The sequence below is a fragment of the Mirounga angustirostris genome, unplaced genomic scaffold, assembly GCF_029215605.1.
Source record: "Mirounga angustirostris isolate CCGP_5_RB_7025 unplaced genomic scaffold, mMirAng1.0.hap1 SCAF_7, whole genome shotgun sequence".
Classification (NCBI taxonomy): Eukaryota; Metazoa; Chordata; class Mammalia; order Carnivora; family Phocidae; genus Mirounga; species Mirounga angustirostris.
This window is the reverse complement of record NW_026991715.1, coordinates 72,699,081-72,712,560: the sequence shown is the minus strand read 5'-3', so window position 1 is coordinate 72,712,560 and position 13,480 is coordinate 72,699,081. Positions and strand designations below refer to the sequence as shown.

The following is a 13,480-nucleotide window of genomic DNA, read 5'->3' as shown; positions in this document are numbered from 1 at the left end:
TATATTTATGGTGATGGCAATGTTCTGTATCTTAGAGCACTGTTGTATTATAATATGGTTTTACAAGATACTACTATTGAGGAAAAGTATAAAAGGGACACAGGATGAATCTGTTATTTCTTATAAGTCCTTATGAATCTACAATTATCTCAAAATAAAAAGTGTACTTATTAGCTTAATTAAAAATGAAGTTCAAATTCTCTATGGAGAAAATGATAAAGCCTTATTAAGAAGCATTAAAGATGATCTAAATAAGTGACAAAATATGTAATGTTCATTGATTGGAACACTCGGTATTGTAAATATATCAGTTCTCCCCAAATTGGCCTATAGGCTTTAGAATAATTCAAAATAATTTAAGTAACTTGGGCAATCTATTATGACTACTTTACTATCTCCTCCTGACTCTCTGCTTTCTTGCTCCTTTTGTTGGCTGCGAGACAAACATGTCTGCTTTTGAAAGCCTGACAAAGCAATACAAATGATGGTGTGGTTACAAAAATTCATATAGTAGTTTATCTACGTATTCAGAATACCAGTAGCACTTTGCTTTCTAAATTCACAAGTTTTTACTGCCATGATCTTCTGTATGCCTCCTTTTCCCTAATTTCAAAATGGGAATTATCATTAAAATAATGCAAAAACCACAGAAAAGGCTTATGATTCCATGCTTTATTATATTTTAATAGCATTTAATAAGCATCAGTTTTCTGGTGAATTCTGTTCCAGCCAGTTGTTTATATAACAAACATCTATTAATCCTCAACCATGATTTCTGGAATAAAATGTTTTGAAGCATTACCCCCCACCAAAGGATTTGGAGATAAAGCAAGGTATTTTTCATACATGAAATAACTAGTTAAGCAAAACAGGTATGTGACAGTAGAGTATACACTATATACAAAATACTGAAACATAAAGAAAGGGGGTAGCTACTATGGGGTAAAGCTAACCAAAGACAGCTTATTAGAGGAAGTAAATATTGAACTGGATCTTAAAGCAATCAGACATACATCTTCTGAAATTTTTTACTATTCCAGTGTTTTACTGATTTGTAAATATTGACTATATTAGGGCAAAATGTCTGTGTGCCTCTGGCCTATCACAACCTCTCTTAACTTTAGATTTCTTACCTGGAAATGAAACTGTTGAATAAAATTTTACCCAAGGTCCTTTCCACATCTTTACTCTTTTATATTTGGTATGTTTCTATCTGCATCTAAATTTAGACCAAGCCAACTACATCTTGGGAATACAAGCTCTCGAACAATTACAGTTAAAGTTTTCTAGAGTTCTCAGTTCTGACACTTATCTAAACCTCTTTTGATGCTAGCAAATTGTATTTACTAGATAAGCACAACATTTTATCTAAAGAGATCTGGAAGATACTTTGAGTATTTGTCAGTGCTTATCAACTAGTGGCTAATGGACTGCGGATCATCACCTCGTCAGTTTTTTGAAGAGAGCAAGAAAAACATTCTACTTCCCTCAGCTTTTAGTTATAGCGTATCCAACTGTCATTATATTCCAATTTTAGACAAATTTATTTCTTAACTCCAAAAGCTAACATACACTTCAATGTAAGGTGTATTTATCAATCTGCATTCAAAATGAATAAAGTTTGACCCCTGCCTCTTCAAAACTTCAGAACCAGAAATGATAATTTCTTCTCTGGCTGAACTTCAGAATCACAGATGTCCAGTACCTGAGATTTTGAAAAGGTTTTAAAAATGTCAGTTGAGCAGGTCCTGGGAGGATAGGGGATACTTACAGAAGAATTGAGAAATAAACTCAGAAAAGAAGTCTGGAACCAGAGAATGAAGAGCTTTAAACCATATTAAGGAATTTCTACTTGATTTAATAGATTATGGAGAGCTATTGGATATTTTTGAACAGAGAAAGAGGCATATGACACAAATGATACTTTAGAATTTTTCATCTGGTAGCAAGTGAGGTACAAAATAGAGGAGGAGAGGTTGAAAGCAATGAAATGAGTTAGGCGGAAGTTTCAAGATTCTAAATGATAGGTCATTAAATCTAGAGTGATAACAGAGGGATTAGAAAAGGAGAAGGAGATTGGAAAAACTTTGCTAAGGTGTAATTGTTGGGATTTGGTAACTGCATCAGGAGACCACAAACAAGGGAGGAGAAAAATCAAAGATGGCTGAGAGGCTTTGAGCTGCAGTAGTTAAGAGAATGTTGTGTCCATTCATAGAAATGAAGAACTCTGTGGAAATGCCTGTGTGGAGAGTAAGCCCAGCAGTCTCCTCTGGACTGCTTGCAGAAATGGAATGCTGTGACATGTGACAGCATATTCGCCTTCCCAGTACCTTCCCACCACACACAACAGTGCTTCTAAGGGCTAAGAAAGCAGGGTTATCAGCATAAATCACAGGAGCAAAATTGTTAGGAAACCGTTTTTCCTAGTTCAACTCCATTTTGTATTCAGTTCTTGGAAATACTATTTTATTAGTCTCTTTCAACTCTTACTGCATATTACTATTACTATATCATTAATTTATTTATGTGAACTATCAGTAAGTGGATTCTATATTCCAAAGAGTGTGCCCCAGAGAATGCTCTAGAGGTGGGTGGAGTCGATAAATGCAATCAGGATAAATGTAGTCCTTCATTCTAACTCCCCATAATCCATCCACCATTCACATACCAACCTGTCTTCTTTTTTAAAACACAAGCCACATTTAATTCTCCTCTGCTCAGAACTCTGCAAACAGCTCTTTCACTGCACTTGGAATAATAGCCAAACCTTTCACTATGGCCTCCGATACCTCCTGTGGCTTGGAGGCTGCCCACCTCTGAATCATCTTCTACCACTTCTCCTGACCCACGGTGCTCCAGTCACTTTGGCGTTTCAGTTCCTCAACTGTGACAAGCTCTTTTCCTCCTCAGAGCCTCTGCTCCTGCTCCTCCAGAACTCTGCCGACTGCACTCTGCCCCCAGACCTTTGTCTGCCTTGCCCTTCAGGTCTCAGGTCAGAAGTCTTCACCTCGTCTGCATTGATGACCGTCTCTCCCCGTCCCACCACATCTTCTTTCCTCTTTCTCTTCACATCCCCTTGCTGTGTTTTCTTCACAGTGTTCTGACTCTCCGAAATTATCATGTTCGCTGGTTTACTTGTTTATTGTCTGTCATCTGCACTAGCAATATGCTACAAGAGTGGTGCATTTATTTATCTTGCTCACCGCTGCATCCTCAGCCCCAAGAAATAGTGCCTGGCATATAATAAATACATGTATGAATGTATGAATTAATCAGTCACAGAACCTCTGGAAAAACTATCTGCCCACAAAATATATCATTTAGAGTAGACTCCACGTTTGAGAAAGGAGGACCACAAAAGATTTGGATATTTGAACTAGTAAATGGTTTGGTTTGGTTTAGTTTGGTTTTGAAGTAAGGAAAGTATTTTGCAGTTCATTCTCTCTCTCCCTCCCTCCCTCCCCACTCCCCAGCTCCTCACCTTCCCCTGATACAAGCAGAGTCAAACTAGCAGCCCTAAGTCATTGATATCTATCTAGTAACAGACAGAGAAGCCAGGAGAAAGGAAAGCCTGACAAGATACCTGTCAGGTTGTACCAGTCCTGTTGGGCAGAGCACTGTTTTAAAATGGAGTCCAGTAAAGCTCTTTGCTGATGATTGTGTTGGGAATAATAGAATTAGGAATCTGTACTTATGGAAATGACTATATTTTTGGTTCTTTGCATTCCCTTGTTCAGGGCTCTATCCTCTTACAATTCCTTAGTAAAATTCCTTTGGAAAATGACAAAGAGAAACTGGAAAAAGGGAGCGTTTGCCCAAACCTAGGTTCAAATTTTAAAGGGAAACAGTATCCCTGGAGGTCAGGCCTTGTGGCAACAGTAGGAGTGTTACATGAGACAAGAATTAAAACCAAAGAAAGCACTTCTACACCGGCTGTCTGGGTTTGATAGGCAATTGAAGCAATAAAAATGTATCCATTTTTTATTGGTTAAGCGGTTGATTAGAGAGAGAGGTCTTCTAGGTTTTATATCAGAGACCCACAGCTACTGCAGGCTGTCTACTCTGCCTAAGAGTAAGTTTGCTGCCTAGAGTTGTTTCCTGGGTCTTGAGATGCCCTGTGCCGTACCCAGCCCCCACCTCACCCCCAACTCCCCTTCCATAGATGAGAAATCTAGAAAAGAAGGTGAAGGAAAGGACAGGATGCCCAGAAGCTGCATGTGACCCAAAAGTTTCTAACACTGAGTTTATGTCTTTGTTTCAGCCTGTCTCTTATTTCTGGTTAAGCTTGACAACTTGCCTTCAGGTCTCAACACAATTTCAGCTTTAACCGTATTGCATTTTCCATGCAATGCAAAGAGATTTGCCTACTTCTTACACAATTTAACAAGGCAATGCAACATGTTTACTAAGCTGCTCTTGGCATTTCCCTCACACGGTCCCAATGAACAGCTCACTCCACTCCACTTACTACTCCCAGCAGTGGCTGAGTCTCACACTTTCGCCTTCTAACTTGGGAGAGTCTCCATTAGGAGCTCTTCTCTGTTCAAATATTGGTAAGTTGTGGGGGGCGGGTGGTTAATGATGTTCTTCTTAGAAGCTCTAGAATTCATTTTAAAATGAATTTTAGTAGTTACATTTTATTTCTTTTTAGAAGGCACATTATTTTTCAGTGCTCTGGTATTTCTCTAATTCTTTATAACTCTCTAAAAATAACTGCTGGTGAGCTCATAAATTCATTAGTTAATCCCAGTGGGACTCAATAATGCATATTACAGACCTCTTGATTTTTATAAATTAGATTTTCTCAAGAATTCCCTTACCTGTTATTATCAACATAGCTATATTGACAGGGTCTTCATTACTTCCTAATTGCCCATATTTCTTTTTCTTGTTAAAGATCAATTTTTTAAATCAAACCTTGTCATTTTGAAGGTATCATAGACATGTTATCTTGTTAATATTAATGTTTCATATCTTTCTAGGTTTTTTTTTCTTTCCCCCTTTATCTTAGGAAACAAAATTTATTCATTACCTCTTGCTTTAAAAAAAAAAAAAAAACAACCCTTTTTGGTGGGGGAGGGATTGGGGAATGTCAGTGAGAGAGTAGGGGCACTTGCTAGTTTCCCAGGCCCCAAAACAAAGACATAAAAATTATATTTTGTATTCAAAAGTGACTCTGTCAACAGTTATATTCCCTATTCTAAACCAAACTGTAAAATGTAAATTATGCATAGATTGTTGAAATTATTCCATGACCTTTTGGTCTAGGACCATGTAAAATAAGGTGACTAGCAATAATTAGAATAGCAAATAGCTGACCAAGAAATTCTTCTAAATTATCTCTTTGGTGAGAACTTAAGACTGCCCATCATTATACTAGTAAACCTCATCTCTGGCAAATTTGATGTGTGTGTGGTGTGTGTGTCCGCACATGTATACGTGTGTGTGTGCAATATCACTTGAAGAATGATTATTTGCTTTCCCAGACATTCCTTCACTTTATTAAAAGATTCATTGAAGAGGTAAATAACCCACTCCTTCCTTTAAAGAAATTCTATTTACAGAAATTCTATTTACATATAAGTTTTTAAGACATCTACTGCATAAAATGAGGTACAGCTTCAGACTAGTCTACATCTGCCAAAGTAAACATCAGGATTTTGGCTGCTAACTCACTAGCATATTTTGGCATAGTTTTTGCCCAAAAAAATGTAAGCACTAAGATCAAGTGAAGAGGAGTGTGGACAAGGCAGACTTGTAAGAAACACTTGGATTGAAGTCATCACAGGAAGAAGTAAAGGAAATAGACAAGACAGAAGATACAGCAATGTTTTCTTCTCTCTTACCCTATTCTTTGAGCGTTCCACTCTCAGGGCTATTTCCAACCATTTTTGTTTAATTTCTAAATGCTATTATATAAGTGTAGCCTCCCTCTTTCTCAGTTCCATTACAAGACACTTTTTAAAAATATATAGTCTTTGGGGAAAACAAATGACACATTTTAGCAATTTGATCATTCTCATATATGATTTACAGTGTCATACTTCATACTTTAAGTTTCTAATCCTTTTGACCATTTGTGCTCTCTCTACCACTTTGAAATTTGCTACAATTCATTTTTTTAAAACAAGAATAGGTAAAGGATAAATATTCAGTGTAGTATTTTATGGAGGATCCCCTGTCCCCTGCCTTTTGGTTATTTCACAGTGAATAACATCATTGACAAACAATATTTATGGAAGAAACATTAAGAGAAATAAAAGGCATTTTCTACTCTGCATAGGATAAAAGAGATAGAGTCGGGTTCAGATTATAGGGAAAATTAATCTCTAATATAATAAAAAAAAGAATTAACTATTCATTTTTATTTAAGCTGACACTTGGATCATCTAAATATCTCCCCTAAAACAAATATTATGTAGTGCTTTTACTATCTTGAAATGAATTCTAAAGATAACATGGTCCACCTACTTTAAGATAGCTAAATTATTATAATGCTCTAGTTAACACATAGAAGGAATAAAAGTAGCTCATAATAAAAAATAATATGCATATCAATATTATAAGTGCTCTAGAAAATCTACATAAGAAGGCATAATACAGTAGTCAGATACTTAGTTCTGTACATAAAATTACCGTGGATTCAACAGCTACAAATGCAGGGTAATGTGGGTGTGCTTAACAGTGACTCAAGTTTCATGGGCAGTGATGCCATCAGTGATGAGATTTTTCTCATATGGTAAATCACTCTTGGAAATTATATAAACCACTGTTGCTTATTAATATTTGGAACAACATAAAGTACAAAATCCCATCAATTTACATGGTGTCGGATTCCTAGAAAATTCTGTATATGTTAAAATGATGCCAAAAGTACTTTGAGAGTATTAGTTAAACACATCTACATTCTAAGCCCATATAATTATAAACAGGGTTTTCAACGACATGAATAGCTGGTGGAACATTTGAAAACCATGGCGGGGTGTGGGGGAGGGGGGCTACATGCCTCAGTCAGTTAAGCATCTTCCTTTGGCTCAGGTCATGATTCCAGGGTCCTGGGATCGAGCCCCGTGTGGAGCTCCCTGTTCAGTGGGGAGTCAGCTTCTCTCTCTCCTTCTGCCCTCCCTACCATGTTCATGTGCTCTCAAATAAATAAAATCTTGGAAGGAAGGAAGGAAGGAAAGAAAGAAAAAGAAAAAAGAAAAAGAAAGAAAGAAAGGAAAGAAAAAGAAGGAAAGAAAGAAAACCATATGGGATGCAAAACAATTCTTCATTGTGCTCTACTGCCCTGCAAATTGCAGGATTTCCAGCTTCCCTGGCCTTCTTCCTCTAAATGCCAATAGTTCTTACCAATCATCTTGACCACCAAAAATATCCCTACAAATTTCCAGAATGCCCCAGGGGCCACTACCATGCCCGTTTAGAATCACTTATTGAGACTGAACAAAGACACTTTTTTATAATGAAGCACTGAGACCCTGTACTTTTTATTTTGATACTGAATTGATTCTATGGAGTAGGAAACTGAATTTGCCCCAAAGGTGAATTATCCAGAAAGAACAAACCTGCCAATCCAAGAAGATACAAAAATCTTTCCCTGTGAACATGGCAGGTATTTAATATGGGAAACCCTTTACTTCCTATACTGTGGGAACCTCTCTAGATTAGGGGTCTGAAAAGTGGAAACAAGTTCATAGTCCCTAAAAAGAGGAGCTTTTGATTTGGGTAAAGTTGTGCTAGAGGAAAAACTAGGAATCATGTTTATATCCTTCAAATAACATGGTTATGTTATTTTGAAATGATTTTCCATATACCTACACATTACAGTTTCTCAATATATGGCTGCTTTTTTTATTGGCCTATATTTTCCACTTTTATATCATTTTATGAATTGATAGTGTAATGGTCTAGTGTTTCTGTCCTGATGGAATAATTTTTCCTTAAGTGGTGTATTTTTTAACTACTAGAAAACTGCTCTCAAAAGTTTCCATTCTCTAAGCTTTGCTATGGGTAGATATTCATATTAATTTGTAAATTTTTTCATTGAACTTTGGCTCTGACTTTTCAAAAATGGTCTCCAGACATGTTCTTGAAATGTATATATGCAGCCCCAGGTGGATATGCAATTACCTAACTTCCAACTGCTATTTTAATAAAATTATTAAAAACCTACTTTGAAAATTTTTGGAAAGAAAGCGATTTTTGTATAAAATATTCACTTTACTACTCCTTAGTTTAGGGAGAATTCTCCCACCCCCACTCAGTTCTCTGTAGTTCAGTTTCTAACCCACTTTGCTTATTACCTTTACTCCCAGCAGTTTCCCTTCCTCTGACAGAGCACACATTCTCATTATTTATACTCTTAAATTGCAGGGGTAAATGTTGAGAGCCAGTGCAGGTACTCAGTTATCTCAGGGACTTTGGTCTTTTCAGCCCGGGACTAATCAAGCAGAGAGTAATCATAAGCTAAAACTAAAAAGCCTTTGTAGTGATTTTATCACCAGGGAAATTTGTTCATCCTTCAGAAAGATTGTCACCAGGAAAGAAAAAATAAAGGAGTTAAAATTGCTTCAGACCATTGACTCCTTAGGTCCCCCTAGATTCCTAGATTGAATTGGTTTTCAAGAGGTGGGAGGAATTATGAGAAGAATTCCCTGAGAAAGCTTACAAATTGATCATAGCCTTGGTAACACTAGTAAGTGTAAGTGTGATCACTATGGAGGAAATGCCAAATGAGTCTGGAAGCATGGGAAATGAGAAGGAAAAGAAGACAATTAACACCTTTTTTTTTTTTTCTTTCTTTCTTTTCTTATTGTTTTTGGGGATGGGTGTTGCCATGTAGTATGCATCTGAGAATAGTCTTTCAAAAAGAAGAAATACAATTGATTTTAAAGTATCTTATCATGGGGCACCTGGGTGGCTTAGTTGGTTAAGCGACTGCCTTCGGCTCGGGTCATGATTCTGGAGTCCTGGGATCGAGCCCCACATCGAGCCCCACATCGGGCTCCTGGCTCAGCGGGGAGCCTGCTTCTCCCTCTGACCCTCTCCCCTCTCACGCTGTTTCTCTCTTCCTCGCTCTCTATTAAGTAAATAAAATCTTTTAAAAAAAATTTAAAGTATCTTACCATAAGTGCAGTTAGTTATTATTGAAATGAAACTAGATTTGTAAGCACCATAGAAATAGGAACAGGAATTTCATAAACCTATCCAGAAACTGGGTCCCTTTCAAATATACCCAAAGTAGGTTTGTCTGAGCCTATCTAGAACCGCTTACTTGGGTTTGGAGAATATAAATGCCTCCAAATTCAAAAGAATTCTTTAAGATTGTCATATGAATAAATCAGTGGAAAAATAATAACAAATACCTGGATGTTACATATATTTTAAAGAACTTGAAAGTTTGCACACCTATTGATGCGGGCAGGCATGTAATTTTTTTATTCCCCAGAATTCTAAGAAGACCTCAAAATCAAGGCAAGGCACTTTAGAATTTGCCAGGATAAAACTACACTCCTCTCTCTCTCCCATTGAGTAACATTGAAATTTGCCCAAAATGAGTAAGCTGATAAAGAAATGACCTCATTTTTTAATCTGAATATGGTAGTGTTGGAGGATATTTCTCAAGGATATGACTTCAGTACTGGATCATAGTTTCCAATGCAGGTTCGTAAGGCCAAATTGCAGAGAAGAGGATAGAGAGCATCCTTGTGAGGGCACCTGTAAAGAGAGGGGTTCTCTAGTAGGGCCAGCTCCCACATCTAAGTCCATGCACAGACTGTAGCTTTCTGCTCTCTGGTCGACTGCAGCCATAGCATCCTTATTGTTGTAACTCCCAGATTGTGATACTGTCACAAAACTGTTGCTAGGCAACAAATGTGGTTACCAGGTCTCAGCGAATAGCTGAAGGGGAAAGCAAAGTGTTGCACCATTGTAGAGTAACCATAGCAATGACCTACTATTACAGACTAAAGAATTATCATTAACAATGTTAAAGTATCAGACAGAGGCCCTGAATCCCAAGACTTCCAGGCAGTATCTCTCTGCATAATTGAGTGATCTAGGAAAAGATTTCATCTGTTTCAAAGCTATTCACTCATTATTTCTATGGCAGAGTCTTCGTTATTATTTTTATTTTTTAATTAAAAAATTGTTATGAAGAGACTGGTAAAATAGTATGTTATCACAAGGAGTCGAAAGCGATTAATATCCTCATCTGTTCTTATGACTACATCACTGTTATTTTTTTTGCCTGTGTTAAACTGAAGGGAGGTTTGACTTGAAAAACACTGTACATCAGTATCAAATTTAGCCACAGAAAGAAGCTGTAGTAAAATAAAATAACCCTGTAAAGTGACAAACTAAACCTGTATTTTCTAAAGTTCAATTCCTCCTGACAAAATAAGAGGCCTAAATGCTCTTTTTGTAGTCACTGCTTTGAAACACTTTTTTTAGCTTTTCTAAAACTGTCCCCTAAAATCTTTAAAAATGTAGCCTCCTAGGACACTTCTGGGCACAGTCTCCTTTTTAATCTGAACCTTCATGAAGCATCCCATATAATTTGGTCGCGGTGACCTCGCTGAGACAAATGATGTCTAACAGCACAGCTTCCGAGAGAGGCAAGAAAATCCGATTTGTTTTATGCTCTTGGGAAGCGAGAAACGTGGGTGCTCCGGGGTGGGTGAAGCAGCCGGATTCCGCGCGCAGGGGAAGCCAATCCCCGCGCGCGCGCGGAGCCGGGGGAAGTGGGTGGTTTCGAGGCGGGAGAGGGAGGGGCCCTTCCCTCCGAGCGCCTCGATTGGCCCGGAGGGGCTGAGGCCCCGGGGCCGCCTGGCCGCGCCTCGGGCAAGCCGCGGGGGGCGTCCCAGCCGCGTCCTCGCGTCAGGGGCGGGAAGGGAGCTCGGGCGGGAGGCGGCGGAGGTCTCCGGACGGCCGCCCCGGGCGCCGCCGGCAGAGATGCGCGGGGAGCGGACGTGCACGGCCCTCGGCCCTGGGAGCAGAGTGAACCCTCGCGCACAGGTGTGGCCTGGAGAGGCCGCGCCCGGGGTCTGGAGACGCGCGCCGGCGGGGGCGCGGGGGGGCGGGGGAGCGGGCGCCCGAGCGCGGGCCGAACGCGGAGGACGCGGGCTCCGAGGGCGGGGCTCGGGCTCCGGGGGCGGAAGACGGGCGGCCTGCCCTGGCACCGAGCGAGGCCACCTCGTAACCGAATCTGTGTTTTTTTGCAGGCACCGACCGTCACGAGCTAACTTCCTGGAAGAGCTTCCCGTCCATTTTCAAATTCTTTACCGAAGCCTCTGAGGCAAAGACCAGTTCCCTCAAGCCGGCTCTGACGCGGCGCTCCCACAGAATAAAGCACGAAGAGCTGTAAGAGGAGGACGAGCGAGACGGGGGAGGGGAAGCCAAGGCACCACACTCGCGCATGCATCCACACGTCTCCTAACTGCTTGTCGGCGAGCAGACTCCCAGCCCCTCATTAGATTGTTTTCTTCCCAGAGCACAGGGTCGTGATATATACATCTAAATAGCGTTTTGCATTATTTCTAGATGAGTGCAACTGTCAAAGCAATATGGGTTCACTGGTCGTGCTTCCTGCGGGCTGAGCTCGGGCTGAGCTCGGGCTTCGCGCTGCCCGTCAGCGCGCAGATTAAGGCTGACGGCGCCCTGCCCGGCGCGGCCGGCGCGCCTCTAATTGCCCTGACGGAGCCCGCGCCGGCGCTGCGGGGCGAGCGGCGTCTGCGCGGTCCTACCGCCCGCTGCCGCGCCGCCGCCGCCGCCCCCGGCCCCCGCCCCCGGCCCCCCTCAATCATGTCCAGGCTTTTTCTCCGAACAGAAGCAAACTTTTATTCTAGGTTCCAAACTTCCATTTTAGGTAGGTTTTCCTCTAAGAGCCTCTTACGCACTTTTTTTTAAAGGAAGTTCCCCCCCCACCTCCCCAGAAAAGCCAAATTTTTAAATTCAGAACGTGAATGCCGTGATGCGCTATGTCGTCTTGGGAGTGCAAATTGTTCTCTAACAATCTATTTTCGATTCGAGACCAGAAGAGAAACTTTGCGTGAAAATCTACGAAGTACCGATGACACATTACCGCTGAAAATCCTTGCCATTTTGAATACGAGATTTCACACAAGTCTCGAATTTCAGAAGATTGTTTAAACCAAAACGTAATGATGAGCAAATCTTTTAAGTTGTGAAAGGTCCCGTTTTCAATGGAATTTCCAGCTTTATCATTAGAATTGACTTTACTTTTTAAATGTATAATGTGTATTGAGTGGCATTGTAATTTAGATCACACACTTGTTTTGCTTTTAAAATCCTAATGTGCAGAGAGTTTGTAGTTGTTGTTGTTGATAATCCTAACTAGCATGATCTATTCTGAGCTTTCATGGAGTTAGACCTTGTTAGGGATAGTATTTATTGTCATTAGGAAAATGAACCTGTGTGCTGTTCTACCTTTTCCTTCTGAAAGGCTTAAGTGGAGCTAAAATGATTCTTCTAGGTTTCTGTTCCGCAAGAAAGGGAAAGAAAGACCTGGTGTGAAAGATTTTCTCCTCTCAGTACAATGGCATAATTTTTAGTAGTCCACTTCCTCTGTAGGGTTTTGCCCTACGGTTTCAACAATTACTTTAATCCAGCTAATATCTGGCCAACACTGTGAAATATAAGAGGTAAAATAAGTTAAGATTTTGCTGACTTTTAAATTCAAATATTAAATCTTAACATTATCAATTTTTAATTACTTGAATTTAATTACCTAGTAAAGTTCTGTTTGTAGCAGATGATGGTCTGAATTTAATATTTTTTCATCCTTTTTTAAAGTATATGCAACAACATGCCTGCCTTATTTGAGGACGTGATAAAATGTACCCAAAATGACTTAGAACTGTCTGACTCCTCAGAAAAATAACTTAAAATAACCACCTCATGGATGAGATGTTTTTATATTATGAACCGATTTCAGCAAGTTTTAAAACTGATAATATCTGTGTTTGGTATGTAAGTACAATAATTCGTTCTTATAGTTTTAATGATGGCAAATTAAAGTGATCTTTTTTCAGTGGTCATATGTACGTATCTTTTGATATTATCTTAGCAGAAACAACACAGGAAAAAAAATCAAAACGTCATTTTATCCACGCCTGGATAACTTAATATGTGTAACCCCAACAATGTCAAGCATGTTGGTCTGCAATCTTTTCTGTTTTAGAAGTAATGGTGAACTGTATGCAATAATGGGACCTTCCTTTGAGAGGATCTGAAAATTGATGTGGATTGAATATATTTTTTAGAGTGTTATAAATTGTTTGGTGTTTTGACTATATGAAAGTATTCACAGGAAAACTAATTTTATGTGTTTTTTTTTTAATCAGCACTTGTGCAGTGCTAAATTTCTGAAGCTTATGCACCTGAATTAGAGCAAAGTAAATGTGCTCAGCTTAGACACCAAATCACTCCTATTCCTTCTCTTCGTTTTTCTCACTTCTCT

At 39.5% G+C, this 13,480-nt stretch overlaps 1 protein-coding gene across 4 annotated transcripts in view; it reads left to right on the top strand.

Moving 5' to 3' along the window:
- ARB2A (ARB2 cotranscriptional regulator A) overlaps nt 1-13,056 on the top strand; it is a 405,614-nt gene extending 392,558 nt beyond the window's left edge. For 3 of the 4 annotated variants that reach the window (XM_054512892.2, XM_045898586.3, XM_064596382.1), the window contains one exon: nt 11,223-13,056. In XM_054512892.2, the coding sequence (XP_054368867.1) occupies nt 11,223-11,365 (143 nt within the window). In that variant the 3' untranslated portion in view covers nt 11,366-13,056. The remainder of the gene's footprint in view (nt 1-11,222) is intronic. The other variant, XM_054512868.2, reaches the window with a different exon arrangement.
- Nucleotides 13,057-13,480: the final 424 nt, after the last annotated feature.